The sequence below is a fragment of the Aquarana catesbeiana genome, linkage group LG04 (assembly GCF_042186555.1).
Source record: "Aquarana catesbeiana isolate 2022-GZ linkage group LG04, ASM4218655v1, whole genome shotgun sequence".
NCBI classification, from domain to species: domain Eukaryota; kingdom Metazoa; phylum Chordata; class Amphibia; order Anura; family Ranidae; genus Aquarana; species Aquarana catesbeiana.
Genome location: NC_133327.1, coordinates 373,829,872 through 373,849,151, shown reverse-complemented (window position 1 = coordinate 373,849,151; position 19,280 = coordinate 373,829,872). Strand labels below are relative to the sequence as shown.

General features: G+C 45.6%; 1 protein-coding gene across 1 annotated transcript in view; it reads right to left on the bottom strand.

The window, feature by feature from the left end:
- The window catches only part of CCN6 (cellular communication network factor 6), a 48,602-nt gene extending 43,491 nt beyond the window's left edge, over positions 1-5,111 (bottom strand). The window contains exon 1 of the mRNA XM_073627104.1: positions 4,976-5,111. Within this exon, the coding sequence (XP_073483205.1) occupies positions 4,976-5,020 (45 nt within the window). The 5' untranslated portion in view covers positions 5,021-5,111. The remainder of the gene's footprint in view (positions 1-4,975) is intronic.
- Positions 5,112-19,280: the final 14,169 nt, after the last annotated feature.

The following is a 19,280-nucleotide window of genomic DNA, read 5'->3' as shown; positions in this document are numbered from 1 at the left end:
CAGGACGCACTGCACTAAATGTAAATAGTCTAGAAGATAACAGGAACGGATCTAGCTGAACACTGTGAGCAGGACGCACTGCACTAAATGTAAATAGCAGGAACGGATCTAGCTGAACACTGTGAGCAGGACGCACTGCATTAAATGTAAATAGTCTAGATAGAAGATAACAGGAACGGATCTAGCTAAACTGAATACAGTGTATATATATATATGCAACACCTGGGATGCATATATATACACAATACACTGTAAGTGCAGCTAACTGACTGACTGTTCTGCCTAATCTATCTAACTCAAATCAAATGACACTGTCTCTCTCTCTCTCTATCTCTCAGCACACCGGAACACACACTACACAGGGCCGCCGTGCAGGCGGCCTTATATAGTGTGGGGTGTGTACTAAATCCCCTGAGCCATAATTGGCCAAAGCCACCCTGGCTTTGGCCAATTACAGCTCTCTCTACTGACGGCGCTGTGATTGGCCAAGCATGCGGGTCATAGTGCATGCTTGGCCAATCATCAGCCAGCAATGCACTGCGATGCCGCAGTGAATTATGGGCCGTGACGCGCCACACGAATTTAGCGCGAACGGCCCATAACGTTCGCAATTCGGCGAACGATCGAACAGCCGATGTTCGAGTCGAACATGGGTTCGACTCGAACACGAAGCTCATCCCTAGTGAGGACTGAGTGCAATATCACGGAGCACAAGCACTTTATTTATAGTGTTTATATGTTGTTATGCTTTAGACATTTATGTTATATATAGTGTTTACTGGATTCATATATTTATATAGTATTGTTTCCATATTTTTCAGCGCTGCACAGTGTGTTATATAGATTGTCTGACATTAAGTCCTAATCTGCTTGTACTCAAAACAGCTTTTTAGCAACAGGCTCCAATTCCAGGAATATATAACACATAATAACAGCACTGTAACCTTTTCTGATATCAGGATTTCAATATTTGGACGGATTATAATGCTGGTGGCGTTACATGCCAAGCATTTCAAAAAAATGACAGTGAAAGAGGTAGAGCTGCACGATTCTGGCTAAAATGAGAATCACGATTTTTTTGTTTAGAGGATAGATCACGATTCTCTCACGATTCTCGCGGAGTAACATCATCTTTCACATTAAAACAAAAAAAAATTGCGCTAAGCTTTACTGTTTCTTTTTATTTTATTTTATTTTATTTAATTTAAGTGTATTTTTTCCCAAAAAAATTGCATTTGAAAGATCGCAGGGCAAATACAGTGTGACATAAAATATTGCACCCTAGGGTCTCTGCTAAAAAAAAAAAAAAAAAAAATATATATATATATATATATATATATATATATATATATATATATATATATATATATATATATACTCTAATGTTTGGGGGTTCCAAGTAATTTTTTTTAGCAAAAAATATTGATTTTAACTTAAGAAGTGTCAGAAAAAGATTTAGACTTTAAGTGGTTAAACTTCCTGCATTTACAGGTTGTTTAAAGCTTGGCAGATTGCCCAGGTTATTTGTTTACACAGAGAAGTTTATCCCTTTGATCTAACAAGGAAGATAGATACAATGTTTCAAGTTCTAAACTTGGCAGACTGCCTGGATGTTTTCTTTTGACAGCTGAGTGAGCAGATAATCTCTCCACTTGTTTATATGAAAGAATCGTCAAACTCAGCAGGAGAGATCGTCAGGGGAGGTGAATCGAGATCACGATTTTTTAACGATTAATTGTGCAGCTCTAGAAAGAGGTGGGGAGAAACAATAACACTGCCAACGGTGCTTACAATAGTCACTTTTTATCCTGATGGTTGAAATCTTCTACTTATAAATAGCTTGATCCCCATGTAGATGTGGAGAGAATATAAAAAAAAGCATGTAAAATAAAAAAAGAATTCATATAAAATAATATGAATATTACATGTATTAACTGCCTCCTGCCTAGCCTATAGTTATAAGATGACTGAGCAGGAGCGCTGCTATCCTGGGTGGATGTCATAAGACGTCCTCCCAGGATCGCACCTTGTGCATGTACCATGGGCTGTGCTGTGGCGTGATCTTTCACTCACTGTGTTCACCAGACACAGCAGATGACAGATCAGTGTACCAGGTCACTGTGGTACCATATGATCACTGTGACCAATCGCAGCAGATCACATGACGATTGTACACAATAAATGGCTTCCATTTATAGCCATTCATTGTGTACTATTGTATCTATCTCTGTGATTGGTCACAGTGATCACATGGTACAGATAGAGCCAATCACAGCCCATTTGTACCATACGATCAGCTGTGGTACAGCTAATGACAATAGTATACACTGGATGAATGGATGTAATTCATAAAAATGGTTGCTTATAAAAGTGATCACCTCCCCAGTGTAGTACAGTGATACTACGATAGCACTGTGTTGCTCTGGTCACAGTATGTAAAACAAAATATTGAAATATTGTTTAAAAAAAAAGGAAAATGAAATTGTAATAAAAAAGAAAAAAAATGTTAAAAATTGAAAGAAATTTTTTTTTTTTTTAACATACTGTCACCAGTCAGCATACTTGATCACCACCACACTAGTTATATGATGATGCTGTTCTGTACTGCACTGGTGACAGTATGTAAGAAAAAAAGATTGTAAAAAAAAATATTTTTTTAATTTATTAATTTAAAAAAAAAACAAGACAAGAAACTACAAATTCAAAAAATGTTCCATGCCTCCTAAATACCTTGGACTGTCTACTTTCCAAAAATGGGGTCATTTGGGGGTATTTGTTCTGTCTGGGCATTTTCGGGACTTTTTGTGGACTCTATAACTTTCCTACAGACTAAATAACATACACTGATTTAGGGTTATCTTTACCAAAGAAATGTAGCACTATACATTTTGGCCTACATTTATGAAGAAAGATTTTATTTGCAAAATGTTATAACAAAAAAAACAAAGAAAAACATTTTGTTTTGTTTTTCAAACTTCTTATTCTTTTTATTTAGCAAAAACTAAAAAACCCATTGGTAAATAAATACCATCAAAAGAAAACTCTATTTGTGTGAAAAAAATATAAAAAATGTCATATGGGTACAGTGTTGCATGACTGCACAATTTTAATTCAAAATGTGACAGCGCTGAAAGCTGAAAATTGGCCTGGTCAGGAAGGGGGTAAAAGTGCCTGGTATTGAAACGTTTAAACATGTACAGATATCAGAATATAATATATTATGTCATGGTTGTCCATTAATGACTGTAAATTTGTGTGTCCTGTATTTTGCTAAATCCTACTCAAGATTACCTTTGAAAGCAGTTAGTTTCCCTATGAACATTTAGGGCAAATATTAAAATATGGTAGTATTTCTACATATTACTTACAAATTATTATAAAAATAATAATTATTGTTATTAATATACAGGATTTATAGAGCACCAATAGTTTGCACAGCTATTCACAAAATAAAGGGAGACAAGAGAGTTAAAGTGGAAGTTAACTTCCGTGCATGACTTTTACCTATAGGTAAGCCTATAATAAGGCTAAATGTAAGCAACTCCTAAATGTGCACCGTTTAGGAGATATTTATTGTACATACAGCCAGTGCCATCACTGGCGCATGCGCTCTGAAGGAACGACCACCATGCCGTTTCTTCAGAGCCCCATGCCGTGACCGGCGGCTCCCGCACACATGTGGGATTGACATCATCGTGGCTCCGGCCAATCACGGAGCCAGAATCCAAGCAAGATGGGTGAAGATGGAAGCGGCCTCCAGATTTGACATCACGGTGCAGGAGGGCTTCATTTTAAGGTAAGTTTAACATAATGTGCTAGTATGCGATGCATACTAGCACATTATGCCTTTACCTTGCAGGGTAAAAAAAAAAAAATGTCCAGCGGTCTACAACCGCTTTAAATACAAATCAATGCAAGATGGTTAGGAGGGCCCTGCTTGCGAGAGTTTACAATTGAAATGATTCCATGTTGTTAAAGGTGTCACAGAAAACAAAAGGAATAAAATACAATATTATAATTTATACACATGTATTAAAATATATTTTCAAAGGAAATAAGAGCTTATGTTGACAGGTGCATTTGGAACACATGTCAAACACAGGTCAGCAAAATTCCATTGATGTTAATGGAGCGCTATACTTGACATTTCAGAGGCTGAGTTAGACCTGCTTTGTGTTGCGCTGTGTTCCTTTGGATGCAGTATGTCCTAATGAAGTGTGTTTGCACTGTAGGTAAAGTAGGTTAAAAGCAGCCTTTACTTGCCAAATAATGCTTTCTAAATTGGGATGCAGCTGCATGCATTTGAATAGAAAATGCAGCATTTGATGACACCCTTTGACTTGAGTACTAACAATAATTGGGTGTTTTCTGACATTTGCAGTACATCCCAAAAGGGACAAAAATGTGAAGTTACATAACATTAAATATTGTTGGAACCTGAGTGTTTAACTTGCTTAACTAACACTCCAATGACATCTCTAACCCCCCCCACCTAAAACAAAGTCCAACACATGGGATGACTCTTTAGCATATAGGCTTGAGAAACCTTTGTAACTGATGGCGTGCTATTGCTTGCTATGTTTTCATGGTGTGTCACTGCCAAAATTATAATTTGATGTTTAGAGACTTGCAATCTAGTTTAAAATATGTTTCCTTAACCCCATAACTAATTTAGAAAACGTAGCTCAGAGTTTGGGTGCTGTATTCAATAGTTAAGTAGTGAAAACGTTTTGTGAATTAGTTAGGTTGGCGTGGTGTGGAAACTGCTGTTAGATGCTTAAGAGCGAGCTCCCACCTCAAACTATGTGATCTGAGCAAGTCTACAAGCATGAAATGCAGCTTTAAGATCGTCGTTTCAGAGCAGCGGCTTACGTTTGCTCCTACTATAGGCCTCTCCATATATTTTTTGGCAGCATAAACTCTGTAAAGTTAAACACGGAGCTAAAGAAAAATAAATGAATGCACCACAACTTACCTGCTGATAGTAAGTAGTGAAGAGAGTCAAAAGGAGCCACTGCATGTTTATGATGCCTGAAATCTAACTGAGAGATAGAAAGTGAGCGAAGCTGGATATGAGAAAGCACACAAAGCTCCCTTCTGTCGTCTGTGTTAGTCTTACCTTTCTCTATGCACACATACACTCACATACACAACCATCTGCGTCATGTACCCACAGGCTCGGGAGGCTCCACACTCAGCTCTTTACCTTACTCTGTTTTTCTGCTTTGCTGTGCCATGTGTACCCAAAGGATAGGAATTAAATCAACAAATAAACAAGCAGGCTACGGCAATATCAGCTACCTTAGAAGACTCAGGAGATGTTTGTGGTCTTTCCTGTAGTGCATTTAGTTTAACGTTAATTTGATTGTATGAACTGACTTCTCATTATTTGCCGAAAAGCAAAGAATTTAGAACTTCTATTGTTAAAATTGATCAAAGTAAACTCTCATCTGTTAGAAAGTTGGGATTTTGTTTTAAAAGATTAAATTAATTAAAATGATTAAAAAATTAAAATGATTAAACAAATAAAAGCAAAACAATATTTTAAGTATTTCCCTTACAAAGGAAGATTAGCCAATTTGCATACCAGCACCTGACACTTAAAAATTATTTGGTCTGTGTCCACCCCTTCCTTCCCTTGTATCACAGTTTTCATGGAGCTGGGGAACTCACCTCCTAAATCATATTGTCTATCTAGGCCATATTTGCTTCTGTGATGGTACTGTAAAGGTCCCATAAATCCCACTGTTTCCTTTACAGAGGAAAGTAGAAGACAAATCAAAATTTGATATAGCAACTCATCAAGCCTCAATAGTCTTCCTATGATTGTTTTTTGGGGTTTTTTTTCACTTTAGGGTGGCTCTTCAGCTTAGAGTGAGTTGGAGCAAAAAGAACCAAGAAGCCCTCTATGCACTTTAATGTACATGTAGCAATGACCCCCTCAGGAGCTTATGGACATTTTGGGTTCTACCACCATTTCCAGTGATCACCTACCCTGTAATTGGATCCCAACATGGACATTGGATCAATATGTCAATAGCCAATAATTGGCTTTATTAAAATACACATTGTAGACCCCTGTTAAGTGGGTCGGACAACAATAAAGGTAACAGTTTACTAACAGCATAATTGTTCAACAATGTGATGAGATAAGTAGGACTATGGTTTTTTCTCTTTACCACCAGTGAATAGCCCTGCCCTAAATGCACTAGGTGAGTAGAGAGCGACACTACAAACATCAATAAAACAATCAATGTAGCCAACATCCTTGATATGTAGCAAGAGGGGTGAGGCTAACTGTTGGGGCCTAACTAACCACTGGTCAGTGGTTAAATCTGTACAAAGTCTGCTGGTAGTGAAGCCCATAAATTTAACAGTGGAACACTCAGCCTTCAAGTGAAGGTACTTGTAATCCACAAAGGCCTTCTCAAAGTTTTCTATAATTAACTACAGGGATGGGTTGGTCTCTTTTAAGAGAGCTCTACCATATACAGTAGTGTCTATAATAGAGTGTAAGCAAAGTTTAAAACACAAACATGGTTACCCAAAGGCCACTCAATCACTTCACTATTCAACAAAGGCTGGGTACACTCCCTGAAGGCTGCTCCAACAGACTGGATGTAGGCCATGCTACCTGGTTAGTTGTAGGCAGATGAAAGGTAGGCCCCACTGTCACTGTGGCACAATTGATGGTTAGTGACTGGCTTTACACAAGGTTAGCCTGCTTTGTCAAAGGCTAGAAATTGTGCATTGCAGAAATGGGGCTCATTGGTCATCAGTGCAGTCAAGAACTCAGAATTTAACAGCAAACATGCTTTGCAAGCCCCTGAAATTCAACATGCTTGCTCCCTGTTAACTCCCCCATTTTGCTCTTTTTCCTGTGGCTATCCCTGGAGCTTTGGGTCCCTGGTTGCTAATGTCCCCTTTATTGCCAGACTGCACCTTCCTCCTGGCTTTTGCATTCTGAGATTTCCTGCCACCATCACATTGTCCTTCTCCACTTCCCATGTGTCTGGTGGGTGGGGATAAAGTCCGAGGCCACAGGTTATGGGGATAGCTATGACATCAGTGGCAGTGGTGGTGGTGAGGATAGGGATGACATCAGTGGCAGCAGGTTATGGGGTAGGGATGACATCAGTGGTGGTGGTGGGATAGGGATGACATCAGTGGCATTGGTGGGGATAGGGATGACATCTGTGGTGGTGGTGGGTATAGGGATGACACAATTGGTGGTGGTGGGGATAGGGATGATATCAGTGGCGATGGGGATAGGGATGACATCAGTGGCGGTGGTGGGGATAGGGGTGACATCAGTGGCAGTGGTGGTGATGAGGATAGGGATGACATCAGTGGCAGCACTGGTGGTGGGGATGGGGATGACATCAGTGGTGGTGGGATATGGATGACATCAGTGGCAGTGGTGGGGATAGGAATGACATCAGTGGCGTTGGTGGGGATAGGGATGACATCAGTGGTGGTGGGATATGGATGACATTAGTGGCAGTGGTGGGGATAGGGATGACATAAGTGCCGGTGGTGGGGATAGGGATGACATCAGTGGTGGTGGGGATAGGGATAACATCAGTGGCAGCACTGATGGTGGGGATAGGGATGATATCAGTGGCAGTGGTGGGGATAGGCATGACATCTGTGGTGGTGGTGGGGGGATAGAGATGACATCAGTGGCAGTGGTGGGAATAGGGATAACATCTATGGCAGCACTGGTGGTGGGAATAGGGATGACATCAGTGGCAGTGGTGGTGGTGGGATAGGGATGTCATCAGTGGCAGTGGTTGGGAGAGGGATGACATAAGAGACGGTGGTGGGGAAAGGGATGACATCAGTGGCAGTGGTGGTGGTGGGATAGGGATGTCATCAGTGGCGGTGGTTGGGAGAGGGATGACATAAGAGGCGGTGGTGGGGAAAGGGATGACATCAGTGGCAGTGGGGATAGGGATGACATCAGTGGGGGCAGTGGTTGTGGGGATAGGGATAACATCAGTGGTGGTGGTGGAAATAGGGATGACATCAGTGGCGGTGGTGGTGGTGGGGATAGGGATTACAACGCTGGTGGTGGTAGTGGGGATAGGGATGACATCAGTGGCGTTGGTGGGGATAGGGATGACATCAGTGGCAGTGGTGGTGGAGATAGGGATGACATCAGTCTTCTGCTACTGATATCTTCCCTATCCCCTCACTGTTGTTATCCCTATCCCTCCATCACCAATGATGTCATCCCTATCCCCCCATTACCACTGCCTGAAGCGCGTTCGGGGGAGGATGGAATCAGTCAGAGGCAGCGGTGGTGGTGGTGGGGTTGGGATCAGTGATAATGGCACTCACCTGCTCTCAGTGTCAGTCAGTTCCCCCTTCTCCTTGCTCAGTGTGTCTCTGCCTCTCAGCTCCCTTCATGTGCCTCCAGTGATGGCTCTCCTGACATGGGGTCTCCTCGCAGAGTGGAGAGCTCCTCCCCCTTCACTCTACTGGCCATCAGCTGGAACATGCCATCGGACGGAACATGCGCCCCCCCACCACAGTGACGGAATGGGCAGGCAGGGCCCCCCACAGTGGTGGAACTCCAGGGCCAGTTCGCAAGTGTGACCCTTGTACCCTGTGGACAACTGCACTCCTGGAATCACAGGAACTCTTTTGTTCTTTCTTTCTTCAGCCTCCTATACTTCCTGGTCAGTTAACATGGCATTCCTAGGAGCAGCCACCTACCAGTAGGCTAGGCTTGCTTGGCTTATGGGAACAGGGACTGCTATAAGTGACACTACAGTAAGCTATATTCCCTTAACACTCGTATAGAGGCAACCAATTAAGTACATTGGGTTTGATACAATTGGTTTGTTTTTGTGATACACAATTTCTGGTATACTGTATAATCAGTCCAGACATTAAAAAAAGTCTCACACGTGGTATCGCCATACCCAGAAGAAGTAGCTGAATGTGTTTTGGTGTTATTCTAAGTATGCTCTTGCTGTGTGTGAGAAATGTCTTATTACGTTGACAACTCTGTGTTAAAAAATAATTTTTTATTTTCAATACGTATTTTCCAATAATGGCATAAAAATGTATTCAAAAGACTCACTATGCCATTTTTGGAAAAACGTTGTGGTGTTTGTAACTTTCCAAAATGTGGTCATTTTATGTTTCCACTGTCTTTGATCGTTCATTTGGCATTTTGGAGTGTGCAGGAGATGAGAGATCACATAACAGCCTATAGTATGTGGCTAGAGCTGTAGTACAATCCCCTTTCAAGCTACCATTAACTATGTACTGCAAAGGCCTGCTTGAATGGATACAGAGTGATTGGATAGATACTGTAGGTGTGCCCTCCTATTATACAGTTTTGGTAAAGGAGTTTGTACAGCGATTGTACAATCAGATTGTATAGTATATGGCCACCTTTACAGACCTAAAATGAACTAGTTGTGCTTTTGGTGCCATTAATTGTTAATGGCCCGCCAAACACAGAAGCAAACACATATTTTGCCACATGAAAAAACGAGTGACAAACACAGCAAAATGCGCAGTAAAAAACGTGCAACCCAGATCACAGCAAAATGTCCAATGAGCTATTTTGCCACGTGTAGTGCAGCTCATTGAACTCAACGGGCTGTCCTATTTGTGTCGCTGGAAAAACGAGCCAAAAAACATGCGCTCCCACTACTCTTGGTGTGAATGGGACCTGAAAGTGGAATTGGTGTGTTTACACAGGAATAATAAGGCTCCATTCACATCTGTGTGTTTCCAAATGCATGGCAGACTGCTCAGAAACCCTGCACATGTGCATCATGTTTGTGTTGTCATTACATGTTAAAGGCACCCAATTGCGCAAAAGCACCAGAAACTGTGGTAACGCACCATGCTCCACTCTAAAAAAGTTCTGGAGCTTCTCTTGAGTGATTGTTGCATTAGGGCAGCCCATTCAAGTGAATGGGCAGGCCAATGCGTGACTTGTAAAAATGCTCCGAAACAACCAAAACAAACGCATGTTCGCTACGTGGAGTTGTGAACAGGGCCGGACAACTGAGTGACTCTGCCCACTCACTCCTATTGTATTGTAGTGTATTGTTTTTATTGTTGTATTGTTTTTATTGCTCTGTTATTTTAGGTCTCCAATATTTGTTAACATTTTCATCAAAAGCACTACAAAAAGCCAGAAACACTTTTTGTATAACTATGGATATCAATGGTAAAGTGATTCTGACTGTACATGATAAATCACTCATTAAAAACCATTTACTATGATAAAGGCTAAAATATTAATAAATTGCTTGGTGCCTTTGCTTTTTTTTCTGAAATGTCAAGACGAAAATATAAAATGAGCCACTTAGGGTCATTACAATGTGTTGTGATGAAAAGTAAAAATACAACCACAATTAATATACTCTGGTTAATATTATAATAAACATTTTCTTGTTAGGTTATTAGTTTTCTGAAAGTGTGCCCTATCTCTGGTTTATTAAAGTGTCTTTGTTATTAAATGTGCACCGTGATATGCTTGCAGTTCCTTTTAATGCTGGATGTAATTTTTGTAGATGGATAGAATGGAAGAGTAAATACAATGCACATGTCAGAAAACCCCTAGGATCTGGGGTGGGGGGGAGGCGGATCAGAAAATAATATAATGGGCAAGGGTCTATTGAGCAACAGGATATAGAGGGGTTGGAATAATAGGGGGGAGCTGCGCTCAAACTAGACAGAAGAGAAATTGTCTAAGTCCAATAAAAAATGAGTGGTGGAAATAAATTATAACTCAGTAATGAGTAATAATAGAATATTAAACTCTAATACAGAATTAAACGGTATGTTCACAAATGCAAGAAGCCTGGCAAACAAAATGGATGAACTATAACTTCTGGTAATTGAGGAGCACTTTGACTTTTGCCTCCTACACACGACCGGTTTTGCCGTCGGAATAAACTCCGAAGGTTTCTCCGACGGAACTCCGACAGAATTCCATTCAAGCGGTCTTGCCTACACACGGTCAAACCAAAGTCCGACCAAAGTCCGACCGTCCAGAACGCGGTGACGTACAGAACAGCATACAGACGAGTCTGTCGGAACAGCATACAGACGAGCGGTTTTCCCGACAGGAATTGGTTCCGTCGGAAATATTTAGAACATGTTCTATTTCTAGGTCCGTCAGAATTTTCGAAGTGAAAAGTCAGATGAGGCCTACACACGATTTGGAATAGATGATGAAAAGCTTCCGTCTGACTTTTTCTGTCGGCCATTCCGCTCGTGTGTATGCGGCTTTTGTGGGAATATTGGAAACCTGGTTGGACAGTTCACCCGACTGGGCTGCTAATATCAAGGGGTACACAATTGTATGTATGTGAGGACTGATCTGAAAGTGATTTAGAGAGAGGATATCACTAACGAGAACAGTGATGGTGCGGAGTCGGTAACAGTGCAAAAAATAATAAATGGAAATATGTTATAGGCCCCCTAACACAGAGGCGTGACTAGAACCTTCAGGGCCCTGGTACAAGAAACCATGAAGGACCCCCAGACCTCCAACCTGGGCCCTTCCCTCCGAGCCCAGAGACCTTCCTACTGATCCCAGGACCCTTTACGGGTCCCACAGCGGATCCTTTTAACATATTGTGCAGTGTATCACATTCTTTCAGCCATGGGCCCTGCCATGGTGGTGGAACGCTATGGTCCAGTCGCAAGTGGGACCTTTGCAACCCTAGTAGTTCCAACAGTGGTGTAAGTGTGGACTGTGAATAGTGTCAGTCCATAAAGCATTGAACAGTGGCAGTATGGCAGTGGACGTGGTCAGAGCAGTGGATGTGGTCAGTAAGGCAGCGGAGGAGGAGGGCAGTGAAGGGCAATATGGGGGGCAGTGTAATGGGAGGGGGCAGTATAGGGGGACAGTGTGATGGGGGGCCAGTGGAGGACAGTATGGGTGGGCAGTGTGAGGGGAAGGGGGTAGTGGAGAATAGTATAGGGGGCAGTGTGACGGGTAGGGGGTAGTGAAGGACAGTATGGGAGGGGCAGTGTGACAGGAGCGGGGTAGTGGAGGACAGTATGGGGGGCAGTGTGTCGAGGGGGGCCAGTGGAGGACAGTATGGGTGGGCAGTGTGGGGGGGCATTGTGACGAGAGGGGGTTGTAGTGGAGGACAGTATGGGGTGCAGTATGAGGGGAGGGGGTAGTGGAGGACAGTATGGGGGGCAGTGTGACGGGAGGGGGGTAGTGGAGGACAGTATAGGGGGGCATTGTGACGGGAGGGGATGGTAGTAGAGGACAGTATGGGGTGCAGTGTGAGGGGAGGGGTAGTGGAGGACAGTATAGGGGGCAGTGTGACAGAAGGGGGTAGTGGAGGACAGTATGGGGGACAGTGTGACGGGAGGGGGTAGTGCAGTACAGTATAAGTGGCAGTGTGAGGGGAGGGGGGTAGTGGAGAACAGTATGGGGGGGCAGTGTGACAGAAGGGGGTAGTGGAGGACAGTATGGGGGGCAGTGTGACGGGAGGCTGGTAGTGGAGGACAATATTGGGGGAGCAGTGTGATGGGAGGGGGGTAGGGGAGGACAGTATGGGGGGAGCAGTGTGATGGGAGGGGGGTAGTGGAGGAAAGTATGGGGGGGTGAGAGGATGGGGGGTAGTGGCGGAGAGTATGGAGGGGGAGCAGAATGACAGTCAGTAGGACACCTGGACACACTATAACTCGCTGGGCAGTGCTCTGTGTTTTTTCCCCAAGGAATCTGCTGTGACAGAGAGTGTTTGTGCCTTACCAGAAGCAGCCTCTGGACAGGGAGCATTTATCATACCATGTAGCAGGAACAGCCTTCAGGCAAGAAGGAGTCAGAGTCGGGGGGTGGGGCTGGGTGGCGTAGCTGGCAGTCCGAGGTATGGATGACTGCTGGCCTCTAAGCGGGACCTAGAATCGGGGGCAGGACCTGGAATCGGGTCTGGGGGCGAAGCTGGCAGTCCGAGGTACGGATGTTGGAGGGGAGGGGAGGGGGGTAGTGGAGAATAGTATGTGGAAGCAGTTTGATGGGAGGCTGGTGGTGGAGGACAGTATTGGGGGAGCAGTGTGATGGGAGGGGGGCAGTGGAGGACAGTATGGGGGCAGTGTGACGGGAGGGGGGTAGGGGAGGACAGTATGGGGGGAGCAGTGTGATGGGAGGTGGGTAGTGGAGGACAGTATGGGGGGGGCAGTGTGACAGGAGGGGGGCAGTGGAGGACAGTATGGGGGCAGTGTGACGGGAGGGGGGTAGGGGAGGACAGTATGGGGGGAGCAGTGTGATGGGAGGGGGGTAGAGGAGGACAGTATGGGGGGCAGTGTGACAGGAGGGGGGCAGTGGAGGACAGTATGGGGCAGTGTGACGGGAGGGGAGTAGGGGAAGACAGTATGGGGGGAGCAGTGTGATGGGAGGGGGGTAGTGGAGGACAGTATGGGGGGCAGTGTGACAAGGGGGTAGTGGCGGAGAGTATGAATGACAGGCAGTAGGACACCTGGACACACTATAATTCGCTGGGCAGTGCTTTGTGTTTTTTCCCTCAGGAATCTGCTGTGACAGAGAGTGCCTTACCAGAAGCAGCCTCTGGAAAGGGAGCATTTATCATACCATGTAGCAGCAACAGCCTTCAGGCAAGAAGGAGTCAGAGTTGGGGGGTGGGGCTGGGTGGCGGAGCTGGCAGTCTGAGGTATGGATGACTGCTTGCCTCTAAGCGGGACTTGAAATCGGGGGGGCAGGACCTGGAATCGGGTCTGGGGGGTGAAGCTGGCAGTCCGAGGTAGGGATGACTGCTTTCCCCTTGCAAAATTGTGGATACAGCTTGCACCAGGCTGGCGGGGCGACGGTAGATGAATCGATCTCCTCCAGTAACTCCTGGCTCCCGCAGGGCTTTGAGCAGCTGCAGGAGCAGGATCGGTTCTTCGATATGTGGCCCTCCTATCCAGGTGTAGATACATGTGACAGGGGAGCCGCACAAGCCCCCTGCAGCATGGGGCCGGGTCGCAACTGCGACTCTTGCACCCCCTATAGTTACACCTCTGCCCTAACTTAAAGGGTGGGGAAGATTTTCTGCTCCTTTAACAGGTTGGGAAGCCATATAATGTTACTATTATGGGTGGTTTTAACTATCCTGATACCTATTGAAGGACAATTTAATGGAACTGATGTTTGAAGCCCCAACAAGGAATAATGCTCTGTTGGATCTATTCAAATCAAACAGCATGGAGCTCATTATGAATGTCCAGGTCAAGCTGACCACACGTGGATAAAAAAAACCTGATAATTTGTAAAAAATTTTAAACATTCTTTCGATCCAACAGTCGATGGCCCAGTCATAGTATCAGAAATTTTCCTGTGAGTTTCAACATTTTTCCAGTTGTTTTCAACAAAACCACCACCCGCCTGCCGTTTAGACAAATGACGGTGGGCGGGATCCTTCTCATTCTGGACCAACGTCATATGACGTCGCTCAATCTCCCCGCAATCGCGTGTAGCGTTCACAGGTGCACTGTGTCCCTGGGGCACAGCACGACCTTGATCTCAGTAAAGAGCCGATCACGCAACTGCCGGTAAACACGGAACTGCCGGTAATTGGCTCTCCTCACCTCATACTGACAGAGTGTGAGGAGAGGAGAGCCGATCAGTGGCATCTCCTGACAAGGAAGACCTGTACTGATAATCAGGGCACTGACTATCAGTGCCCTGATTATCAGTGCAGCCCCAACATTGTCCAGCAGTGACGCCAGTCTGTGCCCATCAGTGACACCAATCTGTGCCCATCAGTGATGCCAATTTGTGCTCATCAGTGAGGCCATTCTGTGCCCATCAGTGATGCAAGTCAGTGCTGCCTTTTTTTTTTTTTTAATCAGAAATAAAGTTTATTGAGCATAATAGTCAGTACATCTTACAGGTGATGATTAACAATACATGGCATTTACTGAAGTCAAAGACACCGACCTTTACATTGATAATTTTGACATGTCATTACAAGCCAGTAACGGGGTGCACATCTTAATTGAGTTGCTATAGAGTTTTTGATCATACGTAAAGATGAGTGGCATTGTGCCACCGCACAAGTTAGTATTATAGATTGCTAGTCTGTACATGTAGAGGCTTCATTTATCCATCTGTCCCATATTTTATGGTATTTGGCAGGACATCCGCGATGGGAATACAAAACCTTTTTATGGGGTAGGGTGATGTTCACCGCCCTCTTCCACTGCTGCACTGTTGGGGGGTTGGGCCGAAGCCACAGTTGGGCAATCTGCAATCTGGCTATGAAGAGGGTCTCCTGCATGAATATTGATAAGTATTTCTCCTCCTCCGATACTGTGAGCAGGCCAAGTAGGCATTGGCGAGGGCACAGCGTCAGAGGAGAGCCCATTTGATCATGGAGAAATTTGACTATTTGCAGCCAGTAGTTTTGGACGATTGGACAAGACCACATTAGGTGATAGAAGGTGCTTGAGGTGTCACCGTAACGGGGGCAGGCCGAAGCGGCGCCCGGCTTGTACTTGAGGATGCGTGCAGGGGTGAGATAAGATCTGTGGAGAATGTATAGGTGGGTGAGGCGATCTGATAGTTTCGGGGATACTTTTGTGCTAATCCCTAGTATGTCCCCCCACTGGTCATCATCCAAGGTCCCGACGTCAGCCTCCCATTGAACCCTTAGGTTTTGAGTATGGTTGGTGGCAGCGGGTAACAGAAGGATATTATATAGAGTGGAGATCATCTTTTTCGGGTCATCGCCTAAGAGAAGGTCTGTGACAGTCACCACTTCTAAGGCGGGATGCTATTGTTAAATTGGGATTGAAGGGCATGACGAATCTGGAGATATCTGAAAAACATGTGATTGGGAAGGGCGAATTCATCTTTTAGAGCCTGGAAGGACCTGACCCCCCCTCCCGCTACGACCTGGTAGAGGTATATAACTTTAAAGATGATCCATAGCTTATAGTCAGGGATGTTCAGTAGTTCAGGGAGCTGAGGATTATCCCATAGTGGGGTATGAGCGTGGAAAGGAGGGGCTCCTATGATAGTAAGTGTGCGATGCCAGATTCTACTATGATGCTGTAGCAGCCGGTTACCTCCCATAGGGCCAGAATTGCCCCTATGTTTGCAGAAAAGTATCTGGAAGGGGTGTGCCACCACGTCAGAGGCATGTGTGCATACCAGGGTGGTGTAGCGGAGTCTGTCATGCCTATTGAGATAGTAAAGATGGGACAGCTGCGAAGCTAAGTAGTAGAGTGCGAGGTCGGGGGTGGCGGTGCCCCCCAGGTGGGTAGGGCATTTAAGGGTCTGCCATGACAGCTTATGTCTGGATGTGCCCCATATAAACGTATTGAGTATAGACTCGAGGGACCTAAAGATGTGAGCTGGGACATATAGTGGGGCATGCCAGAATAGGTATAGCAGCTTGGGAAGAAGAATCATCTTCACCAAGCTGTTACGACCCATCACCCCCAGCGGGAGTCTGGACCAAACTTGTGTTTTGCCTTTCAGATACGCGAACATTGGTTCGATGTTCAGGAGTATGTAGTCAGTTAAGGAGCGCGAACATTGAATGCCTAGGTATTTGAGCTGGCTAGTCCTTATCAGTGGGAGGGACACCTGGGTGTGCGTTGGAACAGAGACATCAATGGGGAGTATTTGGGACTTAGACCAATTTATTTGTAGCCCCGAGAAGGTCCCATGTTGCTGGATAAGCTGTAGAGCCGAGGCCAGCGAGGGGCCGGCATCCGACAAGTAAAGTAGCATGTCATCAGCATATAAGCTGAGCACCTCAGTCAGCTGCCCCCGGCGGAGGCCCCTGATGCCCGGGTGTGCTCTAATAGCTATGGCCAATGGCTCGACCGCTAAGGCATACAACATGGGAGATATTGGGCAGCCCTGACGTGTTCCCCTGGACAGTGAGAATGGGGTGGATAATTTGCCGTTAACCTGGATCCTAGCAGTAGGATCCTGATAGAGAAGTTGGAGCCACCTGATGAACCTGGGGCCAAAGCCGAACCTGTGAAGGCACTCCCATAAGTAGCTCCACTTCACAGAATCGAACGCCTTGGCGGCGTCCAAGCTGACCACCACTCTGGACCCAGTCTCATCATGCGTAGCTTGTAAATTTGTAAATAGCCTTCTTAAGTTAAACGCTGTATTTTTATTGGGCATAAAGCCTGTTTGGTCGGGGTGGATGAGGCTGAGGATGACCTTATTGAGTCTCATGGCGAGAATTTTGGCGAGAATTTTCACATCCAATTGGAGGAGAGAGATCGGGCGGTAGGACTCGGGCTGGAGGGGGTCCTTGCCTGGTTTGGGAATGAGGACAATCAGTGCCTCACTCATGGTGCGTGGGAGTGTTCCGGACGTATGTATGTGTGTGTATAGAGCCTCTAGTCTGGGGATGAGGACCTCTTGGAATTGGGAATAGAACTCCAGGGGGAGGCCATCCGAGCCCGGGGCCTTGGACGAAGGGAGATTCGCCATCGCTTCTTTAATGCATTCTTCAGTTATAGGGGCCTCCAAAACTTCCACCTGGGTGTCTGAGAGGGAGGGGAAATCTACACTATCTAAAAGAAGGTGTAGTTCATCTGTGGATTGATTAGCCCTAGAGGTGTAGAGATCTGCATAGAATCTTCTGAATTCGTGGGCTACTTGTTCAGGGTCCGTGAGCATGGTACCATCATGTGAGCAGAGCCGGACCACCACCGGGGGCGTGTGGTCCAGGTGAGCCATGTAGGCCAAGAGTTTCTCAGCCCGCTCACCATGCTCAAAGATCCTTTGTTTTCTAAAGAAGATTCCTTTCTTTGCTTTCTCGAAGTGTAAGCTATCTGTAAGTCTAGATTGCAAACGTAGTTGGGCAGAGTTGGAGGGTGTAGGGTTTGACAGGAAAGCCTGTTCGAGGGAGCCCAAGTGCTCCTCAGCCTGTAGCAGAATGTTGTTTGAGGAGGCCTTGTGCCTGTTGATGTGTGTGGATAGGATCAGGCGGGCATGGGCCTTGAAGGCCTCCCACACCACTCCGGGCGAGGCCGACCCCTGGTTGATCTGGAAATAAAAAGACCACTCACGCTGTATGATCTCAACGTCATTGAGGATTGTTAGCCAAAATGGATTCAGCCTCCAGAGGCGGGATGGCGCAGAGGACGGTAGCCTCAGAGTGATCCAATAGGGGGAGTGGTCTGAGAGTACTCTCAAGCCAAACCCCGCTGCTAGGAGATTTGGAATGAGAGTGGGGGTGAGCAAAATCATGTCCAATCGAGACATTGCGTTTTGTGCGGGCGTGAAACAGGAGTATGCTGGTGTGTTGGGATATTTAAGTCTCCAGCTATCGGATAGGGCAAATTCCGAAAGGAATCTGCCGAACCTTGTGAGAGTCGGCCTGCTCTGTGGTGTGCCCGATGGGTGGAGCCTGTCGAGTGTGGGGTCAATCACTATATTGAAATCCCCCATCCAGATCGCTGGTGTCGTGGGATGCTCAGACATGAAAGCCAGTCCCTCTCTGAGGGCAGTGAATTGAAAGGGTGGGGGTATATAGAAAGCTAGCAAGAGGAATTCAAGCCCCCCCACTGTTACATGTAGGAATAGGAATCTCCCCTGCTGGTCCGACTTTAAATTATGCAGTTGAAAATTAACCGTTTTGGCTATGAGGACAGCTATGCCTCTGGAGTTGTTAGTAAATGGAGCTTGATATATCCAGCCTTTGAGAGCCATTTGAAGCTGCCCTGTTATGTGGGTCTCCACTAATACAGATATATCCGCACGCATGCGCTTGAGATGAGACAGCACAGCAAGGCGTTTGGACTTATCGCATAGCCCCCTCACATTCCATGTCACTATTTTTAAGGAGGCCATCAGTTATGTGAGTGGAATGTGATGGCTGATCGGACCAGCAGGAGAAGACCCCCCACCCCATCCAACAAAATCAGCCCCGTGCAGGGCACCTCTTTAAAACAATAAACAGTTGCAATCGCACCAGTCCCATCGGGGTGATTCCACGGGACGGCCGAACACACACCCAGGGTGGGTCCCGCCAATCTGCGGAAAACCCCGCATGTGAGTAGGACGATGGATACAGACATACACAAATCAGCTATGAGTTTTGTGGCATGTAATGTAAGACATTGCTCATATGAAAGAGAATCGATACCTTTAACTAGCAAAATAACAAGAACAAAAACAAAAACTGTGCCAACTCTGGACCAGCGTGGCTTATCAAACTTATGACAACCCTCCACATCCGTGGGGGCTGTTGCTGGCCAGGGAAACATTACTTGATGCAGTTGCAGGGTAGCACCCCAATCAGGTAGTGATC